General features: G+C 38.2%; 1 protein-coding gene across 4 annotated transcripts in view; it reads left to right on the plus strand.

Moving 5' to 3' along the window:
- Positions 1-19411, plus strand: part of ESRP1 (epithelial splicing regulatory protein 1) — a 55685-nt gene extending 36274 nt beyond the window's left edge. For 3 of the 4 annotated variants that reach the window (XM_030862899.3, XM_030862900.3, XM_060287211.2), the window contains exons 14-15: positions 10336-10486; positions 14047-14138. In XM_030862899.3, the coding sequence (XP_030718759.1) occupies positions 10336-10486; positions 14047-14121 (226 nt within the window). In that variant the 3' untranslated portion in view covers positions 14122-14138. Of the gene's footprint in view, positions 1-10335; positions 10487-14046; positions 14139-19275 lie in introns of those variants that run through there. The other variant, XM_030862902.3, reaches the window with a different exon arrangement.
- The last annotated feature ends 226 nt before the right edge of the window (positions 19412-19637 follow it).

Here is a 19637-nt window from a genome sequence, read left to right on the forward strand (position 1 = left end):
TTGTGGCGCATGGGCTTAGTTGCTCCGTGGCATGTGAGATCTTCCCGGACCAGGGCTGGAAGCCGTGTCCCCTGCATTGGCAGGCAGATTCTTAACCACTGTGCCACCAGGGAAGTCCCTAACCTGCCTTTTTTAAAACCAAAAGCAAAATGGCTTTATTAGCAAACATTTTCCATTTAAGTTCAAAATAATCAAATCATAATAACCACGAAGCTAGAATGGGATTGCTTCTGGAGAGGGTCTGATCTAGAGGGGGAGGGGTGTGATGGAGTCATACTGCTGGCTCTGTATTTGTACCTTTCAATGTTGTATGCTATTCCTATTCCAAAACAAGACAAAAGCTCATTTAAAAAACAGAACGCCAAAATAGTTTACAAAATAATAACTTCTGTAAATGTGCCTCTCTGGAAATTGTTGTCTTCTGTTACTTCTGTTACAAATGTCCACGGTTAACAGTGTGTTTTGCTTCCTTCTTCATCTAGATTTTTCATCAAAATATTACTTTTAAAAATGTCACTGTTTTCTAAGCATGTAAGAAGATCAGTTGTTATCATTTTATACTTTAAATCAAGCAAAAAGATTACTTATAAAATAATTTCTACTTGTGAGGGCAATTCTTGTTTTGAGTAAACAGGCTGTAACTTTACTATGTATTTGGAGCATATTATGATAACTGTAGTAGGGGGGTTTTTTGTTTGGTTTTGGTAATCTTTGACATAATTAGGGTAAGTTAAGTTTAGTTACCAAACTATTTTGGCAGTACCTAAATTTGCTTACAGTTTCAGTGAAATAGATTCTTAGAAGATTTCTTTATTCCTTCCAGAGTGTTTTTATATTTGTTGGTTACTTAAACTTTCTCCAAGGGGTAGATGCACATGCACAGAGCAGCTTGTACAGCCTCTAGGAAGAGCTAACAGACATTGAGAATCCAGATGTGATCATCCGTCCTTCTGCCTCAGTTTTAAACTCAAAAAGAATGTCGAAAAGTCATCCTTCTTGAGATTGTTCATTTCAGATGAACAAGTTAGTTCAGAAATTTCCTACGTGAAAAGTGACTCCATCTTTTGCACTTGCTAGGATTAAAACATTGTTTCTCCAGTCACTTTCCAAAAATATATGGTCTTTGTAACACTAGGGGTGTTAATAACCTTAATACAAAGGCTCAGTGCAGTAATTTTGCAAGAAGTAGAAACCAGATTTCTTTTTGCAAGACTTCTCGGCATGTTTTCTATGTAACTGTGTTTTATGTGTTTTAATTTTCTATGTTTTTTATGTGTTTTTTTAATTAATGTGTTTTAGTTTTCTATGTTAATGTCCTCTCATCCAGAGGAGAGAATATAGTCTTCTATTCTTTTCCCTTAACCTCTTTTTCTAATAGGACAGATAATGCTTTGATTCTCTCTCCTCTAGAGAAATATGGTAGGTCCTCAAAATATGAATATTATCGTGCTGTGACTACTTCTATTTTGGAATGCTACCTGATAACATCAGTGTTATCAATGTTTAGTAATTTGTAATTATTAGATGAAAGGGTGTTATGAGAATTATTTCCGATAGAGTATATATTGTGTTGTTAGACACCCTGGCCTTCAGTATTTTCATATCTTTCCCTGCTCTACAAAGAATTTTCTATGAGTTATTAGGATACATAGAATATTATAAAATTAGATTATGTAAATTAGGATTTGAAAAAATATAAGATAGGAAGAAATATTTGATAGTCTGACAACAGAATCTTAGGCAATTAAATTAATATTGGCATAACAATCATAGGCTCTGAGCAGGAGGAAACTTGAATTACAAAACTCATAATTTCAAAAGAAAGAAAGTCATTAATTCTCAGGGAAATATAGTTTTTCTCTACATTGAGTTTGAAAGTTTTTACCCAAATACGTAGAGAGAACATGGAGTACTGCCATGGAGGAAATCTTCACCAACTTTATAATGTAGTCACTGGTGTGTTTCATTCAGTAGTTTCTTTTTCTTTTTTTTTTTATAATATTTTTTTTATTTTTGGCTGCATTGGGTCTTCGTTGCTGCACGCAGGCTTTATCTAGCCGTTACTCTTCGTTGCTGTGCGTGGGCTTCTCATTGCAGTGGCTTCTCTTTGTTGCAGAGCACGGGCTCTAGGCGTGCAGGCTTCAGTAGTTGTGGTGCGTGGGCTCAGTAGTTGTGGCGCACGGGCTTAGTTGCTCTGCAGCATGTGGGATCTTCCCGAACGAGGGATCAAACCCGTGTCCCCTGCAATGGCAGGCGGATTCTTAACCACTGTGCCACCAGGGAAGTCCTCAGTAATTTCTTAATGCAATCTCAGTGTGACTTGCTGAATGAATGTCAGCAGTAATTTCTTCATAACTGTGATGCTCTAGCAGTTTTCTGAATATAAACCTTTGGGGAGACCCCTCTTGTGCTATTTACTTTTTCCCTTCATTTCCTCTCATCTCCCTTCAGTTCTTTGCCCATTCAGGCAACTCCAACAGGGTTTCTTACCCAGCTCAAGTGCAGTCTCCTTGTTAGTTTATGTGATGCGGTACAGTCCCTCCATGCACTGTAGGACCTCGGAGTTCAGGGTTACATTGACTCACTCATTTGGCCCCTAACCCATTGGGTTCCTTTGTAGTTTTATCAATTTTTGATCCTCTGTAGCTTTTGAGTAGCAGTTACATTATTGTTACCATGTACACCTGAGACTGATAAATACTGACACTTGAGAATTTGAAACCTAAGTAAAGATAAAATGGAGGTAAAAACCCAAAACAATGACTTAAAATGAATGTTAGGATGCGCTACTGGCATAGTCTTGTTTTGATGGACAGCTCTCTTTTTGCCGTTATTTAGGGTGTGGTTAAAAAATTCCTTATCTTTCTCTAAACCACCGCCACAAAGCAGATGCACATAATTTTTACGTTATCCTTATTCTGTGGCGATGGCATAATCCATTTATTCTGTGGTGATGGCCTAATCCATTTATACTTTATACTTTGAAGCTATTCTTTTGTTTAAAATTGTTTCCTTTATAACATACAGCACTCCCTACCATTCCTTAAATTACATGGGATTTGAAAAAGGCTAAGATTTTCTGATAACTGAGTAACTTTCCATGGAAAGCATTAAATATCTCAAACATTGACGGTAAATTGTACTTAACTGAATTGGATTAGTTGAAAAGTTAATTTATTTACTTATTTTTTTAATAAATAAATTTATTTATTTTTTGCTGCATTGTGTCTTCGTTGCTACACACGGGCTTTCTCTAGTTGCGGTGAGCAGGGGCTACTCTTTGTTGCTGTGTGCGAGCTTCTCATTGCGGTGGCTTCTCTTGTTGTGGAGCACGGGCTCTAGGCATGTGGGCTTCAGTAGTTGTGGTGTGTGGGCTCAGTAGCTGTAGCTCCTGGGCTGTAGAGCACAGGATCAGTAGTTGTGGTGCATGGGCTTAGTTGCTCCGCAGCATGTGGGATCTTCCTGGACCAGGGCTCGAACCCATGTCCTCTGCATTGACAGGAGGATTCCTAACCACTGCACCACCAGGGAAGTCCTAAAAACAGCTTTATTAAGGTAGTTTACATATCATAAAATTAACCTATTTTAAGTATACAATTCAGTGGTTTTTAGTGTATTTACAGAATTGCGCAGCTAATTTTAGAACAATTGTGTAAACTAATTTTTAGATAATGTAACAATCTAATTTTAGAGTAACCCATTACCCCCAAAGGAAACCTGGTGTCCATTAGTAGAAACTCCCATTCACTTCCTTTCTACCCACTTTACTTGCCCCTCCCCCATCCCTAAATAACTATCTATCTATTTTCTGTTTCTATGGATTTGCTTGTTCAGCTATTTCATATAAATGGAATCATACCATATGTGGTCTTCTGTGACTGGCTTTTTTTTTTTGGTGGCATTGGGTCTTCATTGCTACATGCGGGCTTTCTCTAGTTGTAGCGAGCGGGGGCCACTCTTTGTTGGGGAGCGCAGGCTTCTCATTGCGGTGGTTTCTCTTTTTGCAGAGCACAGGCTGTAGGCGCACGGGCTTCAGTAGTTGTGGCACGCAGGCCCAGTAGTTGTGGCTCGCGGGCTTTAGAGCGCAGGCTCAGTAGTTATGATGCACGGGCTTAGTTGCTCCGCGGCATGTGGGATCTTCCCGGACCAGCGCTCAAACCCGTGTCCCCTGCATTGGCAGGCGGATCCTTAACCACGGCACCACCAGGGAAGTCTGACATGTGAACTCTTAGTTGCAGCATGTGGGATCTAGTTCCCTGACCAGGGATTGAACCTGGACCCCCTGCATTGGGAGAGCAGAGTTTTAGCCACTGGACCACCAGGGAAGTCCCTGCACATTTTTAAATTGAGTTATTTTTCTTACTGTTTTTTAGTTGTAACATTTCTGTATATATTCTAGGTAGGAGAGCTTATATGACTTACAAATATTTTCTCCCCGTCTGTGGGTTGTCTTTTCATTTTCTTGATGGAGTCCTTTAAAGCACAAAAGTTTTAAGTTTTGATGCAGTCCAGCTTATCTATTTCTTCTTTTCTCACTTATACTTTTGTTGTCAGATATAATGCAAGGTCATGAAAATGTATTACTGCATATTCTTTTTTTTTATTTTTTTATTTTTTTGTGGTACGCGGGCCTCTCACTGTTGTGGCCTCTCCTGTTGCGGAGCACAGGCTCCAGACGCACAGGCTCAGCGGCCATGGGTCACGGGCCTAGCCGCTTCGTGGCACGTGGGATTTTCCCAGACCGGGGCACGAACCCGTGTCCCCCGCATCGGCAGGCGGACTCTCAACCACTGCGCCACCAGGGAAGCCCACTACATATTCTTTTAAGAGTTGTGTAGTGTTAGCTCTTACACTTAGGTATATTATCATTTTGAATTAATTTTTTATATGGAGTGAGGTAGAGGTCTAAATTCATCCTTTTGCATGTGGATATTTCATTGTTCCAGCAACATTTACTGAAAAGACTTCTTTCCTCATCAAATTATCCTGGAACCCTCATCAGAAATCAATTGACCAGGGAATTCCCTGGCTGTCCAGTGATTGGGACACCACGTTTTCACTGCCATGGGCCTGAGTTTGATCCCTGGTCGGGGAACTGGGATCACATGGGCTGTGCAGCGTGGCCAAAAAAAAAAAAAATCAATTGACCATAAATGTAAGGGTTTATTTCTCACCTCTCAAATTCTATTCTATTGATCATTGCCTACCCTTATGGGAGTACCACACCATCTTGACTACTGTAGCTTTAGAGTAAGTTTTGCATTTAGGAAATGTAAGTCTTCCTACTTCGTTCTTTTTTAAGAAAGTTTGGCTATTCTGGGTCATTTGTATTTCCATATATGTTTTAGCTTCAGTTTGTCATTTTCTGCAAAAAAGCCAGTTGGAATTTTGATAGCTATTGCATCAAATCTGTACAATTTAGAGATAGTATTGCCATTCTAACAAAATTAAATCTTCTGTTTATGAACATGGGCTGTCTTTCCATTTATTTAGATCTTTTATTTTCTAACAGTGTTTCATAGTTTTTAGTGTACAAGTCTTGCTCTTCCTTTGTCAAATTTTTTTCCTAAATATTTTGTTCTTTTTGATGCTATTGTGAATGGAATTGATTTCCTAATTTCCATTTTGGATTGTTCATTGTAGTGTATAAAAATGTAGTTAATTTATTTTATGCATTGATCTTATATCTTTTAACCTTGCCAAACTGGCTTATTCTAGTAATAATTCAGCAAACTGTATTCGATTTTCTACGTATAAGTTTGCCTTCTCTCTATACTACCATTTTTACTCCATAAGTTACTTTATTTCTTGCTGTTTTTTATTTCAATAATCTGAAAGACCTGGAATTTAGGTTGAAAGAAAATTCTTATTCTCATGCCCTGTCAGGTAGATACAGATTATTTAATTTTTCTTAAGATATGTTGTCTACAGCAGATAATGCTAGTGCAAAGAATAAAGATGTGAATCCCAATTGTATTGTGTTTTGGCTTCATTGGAATAGGTGCTACCCTACAGGTGCTGAACATAATTGTCATTTATAGCCTTAAATTTCTAGTTAGATAACTTTTATTTTATCTTGGTTGTATTTTGAAGGTATTGGGTTGGCCAAAAAGTTCCTTTGGTTTTTAAGTGAAAATAAAAGACATATTTTTCATTTTCACCAAGACCTTTATTGAACAACGTATTCACCATTTTGTTCCACTACCTTCTGCCATTTTTCAGGCAACTTCATAATTCCATCTTCCCAAAAGTTTTTATCTTTTTGAGCAAAGAACTGTTCCGGGTGCCTTTTACAGTCTTCCAGGGAATTGAAATTCTTTCCATTAAGAGAGTTTTGTAAAGACCGAAATAAATGGAAATCTGAAGGTACAGTGTCTGGTGAATACAGCAGATGAATCAGAGCCTTCCAGCCAAGCTGTAACAATTTTTGCCTGGTCATCAAAGAAACATGCGGTCTTGTGTTATCCTGATGAAAAATTATGCATTTTCTGTTGACTAATTCCGGACACTTTTCGTTGGGTGCTGCTTTCAGTTGGTCTAATTGGGAGCAGTACTTATTGGAATTAATCATTTGGTCTTCCAGAAGGAGCTCATAATAGAGGACTCCCTTCCAATCCCACCATATACACACATCACCTTCTTTGGTTGAAGACTGGCCTTTGGTGTGGTTGCCCCACGATCGCTTCCATTCCACATTATTGTACAGTATCCACTTTTTATCACCTGTCACAAATTTGTTTTAAAAATGGAACGTTTTCGGGCTTCCCTGGTGGCGCAGTGGCTGAGAGTCTGCCTGCCGATGCAGGGGACACGGGTTCGTGCCCCGGTCCGGGAAGATCCCACATGCCGCGGAGCGGCTGGGCCGGTGAGCCATGGCCGCTGAGCCTGCGCGTCCGGAGCCTGTGCTCCGCAACGGGAGAGGCCACAACAGTGAGAGGCCTGCATACCGCAAAAAAAAAAAAAAGGAACGTTTCAGTAGAGAATTGCATGCACAAATATGGTCAAGAAAGTTTTTATCGCTTAACTTAATGTGGAACCCAAACATTAAAGCAATTAACATAAACAAGCTGGTGCAAATGATTTTCAGCAGTTGATTTGGATATTTTGAGTATGTCGGCTGTCTCCTGCGTGGTGTAACATTGATTTTTCTCCATTAATGTCTCGATTTGATCACTATCAACTTCAACTGGTCTTACCCGACCTTGGAGTATCACCCAGCTCGAAATCTCCAGCACGAAACTTCACAAACCACTTTTGACACGTTTGATCAGTCACAGCACCTTCTCCGTACACTGCACAAATGGTTTTTTGCATTTCAGTTGCGTTTTACCTTTCTTGAAATAAGAAAGCGTAATATGCCGGAAATGTTGCTTTTTTTCTCCCATCTTCAATATTAAAATAGCTACACAAAAATCACCAATTTTGATAAGTTTTTTTTTTTTATGCATGCTGATATGACAGCTGTCACAATGCAATCTAACAAAATTGTTTCAAATGAAGTTAAGACAACTAAGTGCTACTAGGGCCATCTTACGGAAAAAACCAAGTGAACTCTTTGGCCAACCCAATACGAGATACATAGATTTAATTTATAAGAGATCTTTAACCAGAGGCATAGAATATGCCAGGTCAGAGTCATAGAAGTAAGTTGTATACTATGGAAATGATCTGATTTTCATATCCAGTGTGGAAAGTCTGAGTAACTCAGCAAAATACACAGAAGTCTTGATAGTCTTTGAGTATTAGTGTTAGTATCTATCAGGCATTTGACATAAGCAAATATGGTCTTTGAATGAATGGTGCTTGTATAGGGAGATACTGAACTAGAAGTTGAGAAATCTGGGTAGTCCTTCAGTTTTGTGAAGAGCTAACTGGTTGTGTGACCTTTGGGAAATTATTTAACTCTTAGTTTCCATTTCCATCTCTGTAAACATGAGGAGGTGTGGCTAAATGATGGCTAAAGTCCTTCTCAGGCCTAAAGTTCAGCATTCCCTCTCTTTGCTCTGACAGTTACACACAGATTGACTCTTGATCTCTAAAGAGACTCTCCTCGGAGAGTTGTAAAAATCTCGCTAAGTGACTCTACTATGCAGACAAGTTGAGAATCACTGTTTTAGAGACTTAAGTTATGGGCAGCTTGATGTCAAGTAATATTTTTTCAGGCTCCCATATTTTAGAAATGAAATGGAAGAATGATTATGGAAATAGCAAGAGTGAGAATAATAATAGAACAAGAAATTACTGTATTTTATGGTTTGTGGAGTAATTTGATATGTTAAATCATTGAAGCTGAAGAACAATTATGTGAAACTAGGAAGTGTAATCCCCATTTAACAAATGATAAAATTGGAATTCAGAGACATTAAGTGACTTGCTCAAGGTTACTGTGCTACTAAAATGGAGTCTGAGCGGCCTCCCTGGTGGCGCAGTGGTTGAGAGTCCGCCTGCCGATGCAGGGGACACGTGTTCGTGTCCCGGTCCGGGAAGATCCCACATGCTGCGGAGCGGCTGGGCCCGTGAGCCATGGTCGCTGGGCCTGCGCGTCTGAAGCCTGTGCTCCGCAACGGGAGAGGCCACAACAGAGGCCCGCGTACCGCAAAAAAAAAAAAAAAAAAAAATTTGCATAAAATGGAGTCTGGGACTGGATTCACCATCTGGTATCATTCTTATTAACCCATCAGTTAGGATTATGTAGGATAGATAATCTCAAAGATTTTTAGTCCCTTCCATTATGTGTTTACTTGTCTTTGAAATGGGATAATTACTTACTTAGAATGATTTATAAGAGTTAATAATCTAAAGCTGTGAGTTTTTATTGCTCTTTAAGCTAATGACTACTTAAAAAATTTTTTTTCCCTGTGTGTGTGTGTGTGTGTGTGTGTGTGTGTGTGTGTGTGTGTATATATTTTTTTTTTTTTTGCGGTATGCGGGTCTCTCACTGTTGTGGCCTCTCCTGTTGTGGAGCACAGGCTCACCGGCCATGGCTCACGGGCCCAGCTGCTCCGCAGCACGTGGGATCTTCCCGGACAGGGGCACGAACCTGTGTCCCCCTGCATCGGCAGGCGGACTCTCAACCACTGCGCCACCAGGGAAGCCCATATTTTTAAATATGGATATCTAGCAACTAACTGTGGTGGCAAACAGATTGGGTAAGGGACAGGGTGAAACTAATTTCATAATACAGTAATTAGTTGAGTTACCACATAAAGAGTGCTTAGGGGGATTTCCCTAGTGGTCCAGTGGTTAAGACTCTGTGCTCCCGGGCTTCCCTGGTGGCGCAGTGGTTGAGAGTCCGCCTGCCGATGCAGGGGACACGGGTTCGTGTCCCGGTCCGGGAAGATCCCACGTGCCGCGGAGCAGCTGGGCCCGTGAGCCATGGCCGCTGAGCCTGTGCGTCCGGAGCCTGTGCTCCGCAACGGGAGAGACCACAATAGTGAGAGGCCCGCAAGAGTCTGTGCTCCCAATGCAGGGGGCCCGGGTTCGATCCCTGGTCAGGGAACTAGGTCCCGCCTACCACAACTAAAGATCCTGCACGTGGCAACGAAGATCCTGAGTGCCACAACTAAGACCCAGTGTGGCCAAATAAATAAATAAACATTTTTTTAAAAAAAGAAGAAGAATGATTAGGTATTCATGTGGCTTTTGTTCCTTGGAGGTAATTGCCCCCATACACAAAGAGGACCATCATCAATTTCCCCTCGTGTTAATGGTGGTTGATGTAGTTTGTTATGCATCCCTTGCAATTTACTTGTTCCTTTCCACCCCCCACACATTTTTTTTTCAGTCAGGTTGGAAACAATAACTCATGGGTGCTATAGTACTCTGCTGTCGTATTATGCTCTACTTACTGTGTTGTACATTTGTGTATAGGAGTAAAACAGTCTATTCTTTGGAGCAATCCTTTTGTATACTTTTTGGTCTCTGTGGCTATGGTTTCTATTATTCCTTTGCGTTCATGCCTTTTCATGCCTTAGTATTCCTGATAACTAGCCAGTTAATCATCAATGAGCTCGGCTTTGGAAGCGGTGCTTTGTGGTTGAGTGGCTGCAGAAGTTTCCTTCTCTCCTTCCTTCATTTAGGACTCTCAGACAGAACTGGATCTTTGGGGAAACCCTGTATTTAACTCTGCATTAACCCTTCTATCTTTCAACTTTCGGCTTTTGTGGAGCTGTGGGACAGAATAGCTATGCTGTACTTGTCTTGGGAGAGATAACTCTAAGAATTCTAAGAAAGATCACCTTGAGAAAGTCTGTTTCCTGAAGTAACTAATGTTTTTAGAGTAAATATTAGACATTGTCTATTTCTATTGGTTCACTGTGCTTTCTCTCCCTTTAGCCCCCCAGGTTCGCCCAATAGTCTTGGCTACTTCCCTACAGCTGCTAATCTTAGCGGTGTCCCTCCACAGCCTGGCACGGTGGTCAGAATGCAGGGCCTGGCCTACAATACTGGAGTTAAGGAAATTCTTAACTTCTTCCAAGGTTACCAGGTCAGTACCTTGAAGAAGAAAAATACTCAGTGCCCTTATTACTTAAGTTGATGTGCCTAAAGAATGCAGCCAGGAAAGAAGCAAATTCTCTGAAACTTGTGTGTACGTGTTAATAAATAGATTTTCTTTATGAAGAACCAGAGTCAAAGTCAGGGGGACTAGTTGAGTGCTAACTTCAAACTCATCCCTTTAATAGGATTGGGGCTTTTCCATGCTGTTTTAATTACTTCAGCTTAATCTATTGATGCTTTTTTTTTTTTCCAATTGGGCTGCTTTGAGAAAGCTCTTTAGGGCACACAGTGATGTGGGTGTTTCCATCTATAGTAAGATTGGCTAAGAAGGAATTTTCCTCAGATGTGGAATTGGAGTATTTAAAAAGTAGTCCGAGGCCTCTCTGCCTAATCTGGAAAAATGAGGGTGACTCAGTGAATCTTTAGATGGTAACTCCTTAAAATGAGCTATAAGATATTCAGTGAGTCTTTTATGATCTATTAATTCTTGTGAAACTGATATTTACTCTTGTCAGTTTTTCTGTGACTGTCTGTGTCCATCAGCTGTTCTTTGACTTAAGAACAGCTTGGTAAGAGCTCCTTAACAGCAAGCAAAATCTTCTCATTGTCATCTCACCTGAGCGGACACCTTTCCTTCCTTAAATCACATGGTTAGAACCCGAACTCCTTCCTTTCCTGCAACGTCTGAAAATCAGTATCTTGCAGCCTTTTAATTGCACTAAAAGCAAAAATGGTCTTTCCTCCTGGAGCTGAGTTGTGCTTGAGTCTTCAGAATTCAGAAGCACTTGTAGGCCTAATCATCAAATCCTAAAATAGCCCTTGAGCATTTACAGTACAGCATGATAAGGGCTGTGCCTGCAGGTGCCATTTCACTCTTAGAACAGGTTTACAAGCTCTTGGTATCCATGAATCATGGAGGATTGTGGAGCTCAGCTAAAATGATGTCAGTGGGGATGCCCCGAACCTACCAAGTTACCATGATGGAATATTTTTTGACAAATGAAGAAAAGCTGTGTCTGATAGTGAAGACTGAATGAAGGTGGACAAAAGTTATCTTTTGTTACTGCTTGGCTTGGCACATTCTTTCCAGAAGTAAGCTATTTTTCAGAGATCAGTAGATACTTTACTTCTTCCCTAAACAATGATGCTGCCTGTTGGAATAAAAATGTTACTTTCCGAACTTCGTATCTGATTCACTAGATTATGAAAAGAGTAGAGAATTTTACTGAAGGCTATTGAAAAGATTATTTAATCTCATGGGGAATACATTTGAGTTTTGTATTTTCTCCCATGGTTTTCCAGTTCTAGAAAGTATAAGCAAAGTTTCAGGTTTTAGTAGTCAGTTGAATTAATTTCTTTTGTTTTGACTAATTAACTTTTATTACATTCACACTGAATAGAATTAAGTGGTCATACACATATATTGATTATGAGAGTAAGCAAAGTTGCTCTTACTATGAAGAGTGCCATGGCTGGCTTTTGTGGGTATTTATTATACCACAAACACGTAATAGCAGCTATTTCTAGATTTATGGCTAAAAGGTTGACATGCTTCAAAATCAAGATAAACTGCTACAGACTGAAGTTATTTTATTTAAAAATTTTATTTACTTCTTTAAAAGATTTTTTTGATGTGGACCATTTTTAAAGTCTTTATTGAATTTGTTACAATATTGCTTCTGTTTTATGTTTTGCTTTTTCGTCTGCGAGCCATGTGGGAACTTAGCTCCCCGACCAGGGATCAAACCCGTACACCCTGCATTGGAAGTGTTAACCACCAGATGGCCAGGGAAGTCCCTGAAGTTATTTTATCTTCTAGTAGCTTCTAGGGAATCATTGAAGGTTGGAGCAGACCTAGTATAATCAGAAGCACAAAGATTCTGTGAAATTATTTTGTCTCAAGGCATTTGCCTTCATTTCTGAAGTGCTTGGAATTTATGAACTGGATCAATAAAGTAGGATTACATAGGAACCTGAATTATCTAATTCAGTATATCATATTATTCTTCAGTAGTTTGAGCTTTAAGGTAGTCACAATGCATACTTTCAAAATCTTTTGTGTATAACCTGATTTCATATCACGCTTACATAAAAGCTGATATTTTCTACTGCGTTTAAGAGTCCTTCCTTGCCTTCTTATTTATTTTTGCCTGTTCTCAGTTATTTTAGTAATAGCCGCTAACCATGAGAGTCTAGATTCTTTTAGATATGGCTTTGTCACAAGACAAAAATCAATGGATGGCTTTTAAAAAAAATTGTTCTCAAGTGTAATCTGTGTCTGTCTTTACCTATGGTGCATTTATTGCTGTTGCTGATTTCATGGGAAGTTTTCATTTGACTGTTGGTTATTTATGATTCATCCTACATAATTATATAATTTACTTATGTAATTAAGCAAATCCTTGGTAATAATTGGTTGAATGAATGAAATCTCTTAATGGTTTCTGTTTCTGTCTTTTAAAAATATATATATATAATATATGAAATGGCATATGTTATTATATATAAAAAATATATATTATATATAAAATGGCATATGTCATCTTTATAAATGTTATTTTTAATTTTTGGATGTATGTTTCCTCTATCCTCAGCAAATTCTTTCTATAAAACTACTCCAACTTAATTTTTCCATACTTCATTTGGGGTCGAGGAGGCTGTAAAGTTGGAGAGGGCAAGGATTTACAAAAAGGGAAGAATTCTGATGCTAAAGCAAGATGCAGGACATGGGTTCTGCTATCAAATCTGCATTCTTGTAAAAGTACCCGAGTTAGGCCCATTTTGATAAATGAGATTAATAGAATGAGGATTGAATTTACGAAGGCAAAAAGACAACTGTAAAAATATTTGGTGATGAGGATGTCATTCTGGTCATGGAAATAAATCTGTGTCTGTATTTTACTTGATGGGCCTCTTATTCTGAAATGGGCTGTTAGGTATCCTTATATAAGTCCTTTAACTTTTTCACTTGCTCTTTGCATTAACCTCTACCGTCAATGGCTTTGCGTTTTCAGTAGTGCTAGTTTTTGTTTCTCCTCGAAGTACTGGCTTTATTCATTATCTCCTTGGGCCTCTCACTGCTTTTTACTTGCTGCACTGCTGAGAGAATTAGTTTGATATTACAAATATATCTAATGCTATTTAAAGTTCACCAAGTTATATAGAGATATTGGGCTTATTGTAGAATACCTTGAAAATAGTTGGTGCTCAAATATTTGATATCTAGTCATACTTGTGGTGTGATGGAAACTGTACTATTATCAAGATCTGAAGTGTCTGGTGGCGTTGCAGTACGATGTTCTTTTTCTATCCACGTGTTCAATCTAACTTCCCTCCTAGTAGGGATTTTTATGGTATTTAGACGAGTTAAGTAAGAAATGACGACTTGGGATTAGCAGTTACATATATGGCTTGTATCAGTGTTAACTTGTTTCCTATGGTCTAAATGTCCTATAATTCAGTTGGTAGATCTATTCAGTTGAAATACTAACCATCCATAGTGACAATTTGTCCATCTTTTGATCCTGTTTGTTTTAACTTGCATTTTAGTATGCAACCGAGGATGGACTTGTACACACAAATGACCAGGCCAGGACTCTATCCAAAGAATGGGTTTGTATTTAAGGGCCCCAGCAGTTAGACCATCCTCAGAAAAGAAGGTAAGGCTCTATGATGTGAAAGTTAAATTATAAAGGGCCAAACAAATAGAGGTCAAGAATCTCAAAGTGCTTTTTAGAAGTCAGGTGGCAGTTGCCATCTTCCCTTCATGTGATGTAAGAATGTCAGAAATCTTAGAAGGAATGGAGACTGGAATTAAGGTTGTCATCTAAGTAGGTAGTATCTAAGCAACATATATGGAAAGACTTTTCCATTTGGAAATTTATTCATATCCTGTGGAATACAGGTTGGGTATGCTTTCTTTCTTTTGTTTTTCTTTTTAATTGAGGTAAGAATCGCATAACATAAAATAAATCATTTTAAAGTATACAATTAAGTGATTTTTATCAACTCTGAAAGAAAATCCTATACCCATTAAGCAGTAGCTCCCAATTTCCCCTCCCCAGAGACCCAGGCAACCAATCTGCTTCATTTCACGTTTTTGAGGTTTATCCACGTTGTAGTGTGTATCGGTACTTCACTCCTTTTTGTGACTGAATAATATTCCATTGTATGGCTATACCACATTTTGTTTCTTTCATTTATCTTTTGATGGGCATGTGGGCTATTTCTACCTTCTGGATATTGTAAATAGTGCTGATATGGACAATTATGTACAAATATTTGAGTATTTTAAATTATTTTGGGTATATATCTAGGAGTAGAATCACTGAGTCATATGATAATTCTATCGAGTTGGTTACACTTTTTTTTCCTAGTTTCATTTTTTTTAATGTTGTGGTAAAGTAATACATAATATAATACCATTTTAATCATTTTTAAGTGTATAGTTCAGTGGCATTAAGTACATTCACATTGTTTTGCAAACATTACCACCGTCAACTTTTTCACCTTCTCATACTGAAACTCTAAATACATTAAACAATCTCCTTTCCCTCTTTCCCCAGCACCTTGGGAACCATTATTCTCTTTTCTGTTTCTATGCATTTGACTATTCTAGGTACCTTATAAATGGTATAACACAATATTTGTCCTTTCATAACTGGCTTATTTCACTTAGCATAATGGTTTTAAGCTTCATCTGGGTATACTTTTAAATATGCTCCATTCCAAAATGACTGTGAGGTTTTTGTTGCATGTCTTTCTTCTCTTTTAAACTAAATCTAGAAGACCCAACACAGCCATCAGTCAATCAATCAATCAGTCAATCAATAAAAGAAAAAAGTCACACTATCTGTCTTCTCATGTAGCCTAGTCCTCTCAAACCAGCCAATATTTGTTGACTGCCCCAAGAACTACTGTAGATATGCCTCTTTTTTTGGTCATAAAAGACCCCCAAGGACAGCTCACAGTCTATTAAAGATGCCCAAGTTTCCCTCCAAAGAAGGAGATTGTGATGGCGGGCTGGAAAGAATGCCTTCTCAGATGGCCAGCGTTCTGGTACCCCCCACTTTCACTGTGAGTTCCAAGTCTCATACTCCTAGGATTTCAAAGGGGCAAGGTCAGCTCATAAATTTAAATCTGTCAACAAGTGCTTCTTAACTATATTTACAACTATATTTTGCATACATATGGAGATGATAATTCTTTAGAGGTGACATTTCCCTTCTCTGTAAAAATTGGGAAAAAATCTCTTCTACATATGTAACATTTTTGGGGGGTGAGAATTAGGTGGATTAATAAGTATAAAGTTATACAAACTAAAGTTCTTTATGTATACAAATAACTATTTTGTTGCTGTGATCACAATAATCATTACACAGGCAATGTTTTTGACTACTATCTACATTTCAGACATTTTTCAGATTTCACCAGTATTTCCATTAATGTCCTTTTTCTATTCCAGGATCCAGTCTAGGATTTCACATTTAGTTGGCCTGTCTCCTTAGTGTCCTCTGGCCTGTGTTAGTTTCTCAGTCTTTGCTTATTTTCTAGACCTTGACAATTCTGAGTTATGCTGCTTTTGAAGTCTTATGGGCTGTCCTTTAGTTTGAATTTGTTTAATGTTTTTCTTGTGATTAGGCTGGGGTAATGGGTGTTAGGAAAGAATACATAGAGGTGAAGAGCCCCTCTCATGAGATCTCATGATACGTAATATCTGTTGTACTATACCCACATGACCTCCCTGGTGGTATCAATTTGATCATTTGGTAAATGGCTTCATCCATTCAGGCTGTCCTAACGCAATTCGATGGACTTGGGTGGCTTATAAACAACAAATATTTACTTATAGTTCTGAAAGCTGGGAAGTCAAGATAAGGTGCTTATAGTTTTCTTTGCTTTTTTGTGAAAACTTTTGTCTGTATACTAGGTATTTTTGGAGATTCTTGCAATATATTAAGCCTGGTATTCTCACAACAGCTAAATTTTATGCAAACAAAACAAAACAAAACAAAAAATCTCCATGTAACTCATTTGAAGAGTGTTTTTTATACTTGGTCTCTTAAGTGTATAGTTTAGATTACTTTGTGGATTGAAAAATCATTTTTTGTTTTTTTTTTTTTTGGATCAATATTTTAGTTTTTGGCCCAAAAATTCAAGGTATCTTTTGTTTGTTTTTGTTTGCTTGATTTTAGAGATTTCAGTTTTGTTTTGTTTTTTAATTAATTAATTATTTATTTATTTAGCTAGCTAGCTAGCTGCACCCGGGTCTTGGGCACCCAGGGTCTTTGTTGCAGCATGTGGGATCTTTAGTTGCGACATGCAAACTCTTAGTTGCGGCATGTGGGATCTAGTTCCCTAATCAGGGATTGAACCTGGTCTCCCTGCATTGGGAGCATGGAGTCTTAGCCCCTGGACCACCAGGGAAGTCCCTCAGGTATCTTTTGGATAAAAAATGTAGCTTTCAAAATTAGACAAAACTTCTGTCTTCCTCCTCCAACTAGTATTATAAAAATGGGCAAGAACAACAGATAAATGCTGATTCTATTGATTTAAATGACAAACAGGCTTTCTTTGATTAAAGAATCTGAGTTATGGGTTTTATTTTATCTTTAATATAAGGAAGAAGAAGCTGTTCTTCTGTCCTTACAAAATCTCACCTATGAATTATACTTTCAGAAAAGAGATGTCAGAATTACTGGGAGGAAATAAAATATTACAACTAATCAGAATTGCAAGCTTTTTTTTTAAGGGGTTTAGGTTCATTCCATAGGGCATAACACCAGTTGGTGAAATCCAGATATCTTAAAAGAATTCTTGGTACATAGTATTTTTAATGACAGTTTAATGCAAAATACAACATTGTATGTTTTAACACAGACCTTACTAGAAAGGAAAGACTGATTTGTGGATACTTGCAGTTGTAGCTTCAAAATTGTCTTTGCATAATAGTGTTTGCTTTCCTGCAGCTAAAGGGGAATAGGAAACATTTTCTCCTTATTTGTCTGAGATCTTCTATTTTTTGCTGGCAGCTAGGAATGTGCTCTTTGCTAAATGCTAAAATTCCATTGGATACCACTGGGATTAAAAGGCAGGTCTGAGAAGGTTAAACTTTTAATTTCTTCTGAACTCTTCCACATTTTGACAAAATATGAAGGTATAATTTTCAGCATCTACAATGGTTTCCTACTAGAATACTAATAGTATGGGCTGAGAAGGAGGAAGGTAGAATTCATTGACTCTGATAACAGACAGGTCCACAGTTGACTGACTTGGCTAGATCCAAGGGCTCACTCTCAACCAAACTCTCTCCATGACGTACCCCCAGCAACTCTTGCCTTCCCACCCTTCCATTGCAAGTCCAGAGGAAGCCAGGAATTCAGTGTCACTGGCCCCACTTTAAGTCCATCTCTGAAACCACTGTGGCCAAGGATATGCAGGGCTCTTATTGGCTATATCTGAGTCACTTGTTGGGCTCAGCAGTAAAGTTGCCTCTTTATGGCCTTGAGATTGGGTGAGGGGCAGTCATTTAAGGAAAATCTGTTGCTATTGCCAAAAGAAGGACAAAATAGTTAATGGACAATAATGTTGTTGGGTCATTGATAGAGATTTTCTTGTCTGTACCAAGGAGGAGGTTTCAATGCATAATGTTTAAAGCTAAATGTTAACTATGGTCACTTTGTAAACCACATTTTAAAAGCGAGTTCTAACAAATGTTTCTCTGTTCTTAAAGTACCTGAATCTAAATCTCTACCAATTTTGGAATCTGTTCTAAAAGCAAATCTAGTCTTAACCACAGTTACAAACTGGCCATGTGAATAAGGCTGAACTCTGAACAGCTATCTTTATTTCTATCTTCATTTCTGTTTCTCATTTACATGTCAAAGTATACACATGCCTAGTTACAGTTTTCATTTTAAAGATTTTGTGTGGTGTATAAGAAAAATAGCACAGTGGAACTAATTTACATTCAAATTCTAGATCTTCCAATTATTGGCTTAATTGCTCTGTGCCTCAGTTTCCCCATCTGTAAAGTGGGGATAACATGGTAATATAATAAGGTGGTTGTAAGGATGAAATAATCCACATAAAGGTGGCTTTTATCGATTAGTCACTGACACATAGAGCTCATGTTTGCTACAGTGTCAGTGTCATTCCTCAGTGCTTCTTTTTTTTTTTTTTTGGCCGCCCCACACGGCATGTGGGAACTTAGTGCTCAGATCAGGGATCTGAGCATTCCTCACTTCCAATGCACCCCCTGCATTGGAAGTGAGGAATCCTATTGACTGGACCGCCAGGGAAGTCCCCTTTCAGTGCTTCTTACTGATACAAATATTCTTGAAATTTTTAAAAATTTCTTATACTAGAATTTAATTTAAAATTTTTGTCTTAATGGTTTAATTTATTTTTAAAATGGTATTAAACCTCTAGTATCAGTAAAATGTTCTGATAACTTGGGAACCCAGAATAAGAAATGAGGAGAATAGTCTCTTCACAGAAGAATTAAGTGGGGAGGTGAAAACACACACGTCATCCCATGCATGGTAATACAAAGGGTAGGGTATTGTGGAAATGCCAATTATCACATAAATTTCACTTGTCAGCACTGTATTCTCTGAGAATTTGCTGGGTAAATCTCAATTCTGTCTGTGTAAAATAAAAATTTGGACTACCTAAAGGCTTTTTCAGACCGTTTAGAATTCAGAATCTCTTTTTTTATGGCTACTAAGAATTGTAAAATTTAGAGACTATAATTTTTCCTTTGTTCATTTTTTTCAGTGTTTGAAAGATGTATGGTGATCCTGAATCCTTCAGACATAAGACAACTTCTAGCAACTTCAGGAGAAGTTTGTCTACACTCAGGCTGCAGTATTTTCAGCAAACATGATTGGACAGTGGGCCTGTGCCCTATCTTTTGATGGAGTGAAAAATTTGAGCCAGTGAAGCCAAATTCTTATTGCAAGCAGCATGCTTGGCTCCTTGCTGATTGCAAATAGGCATTTAAAATGCGAATTTGAAATCGGGTGTCTCCATTACTACCAGCTAACGTGGCATCATAGGTGTTTCCTAAGTTTTAAGTCTTGGGGGGAAAAAAATACTCCACTAGTGTCTACTATCTCCATCAGGAACTCTGTTATGAA

Source organism: Globicephala melas, chromosome 17, assembly GCF_963455315.2.
Source record: "Globicephala melas chromosome 17, mGloMel1.2, whole genome shotgun sequence".
In the NCBI taxonomy this organism is placed as follows: domain Eukaryota; kingdom Metazoa; phylum Chordata; class Mammalia; order Artiodactyla; family Delphinidae; genus Globicephala; species Globicephala melas.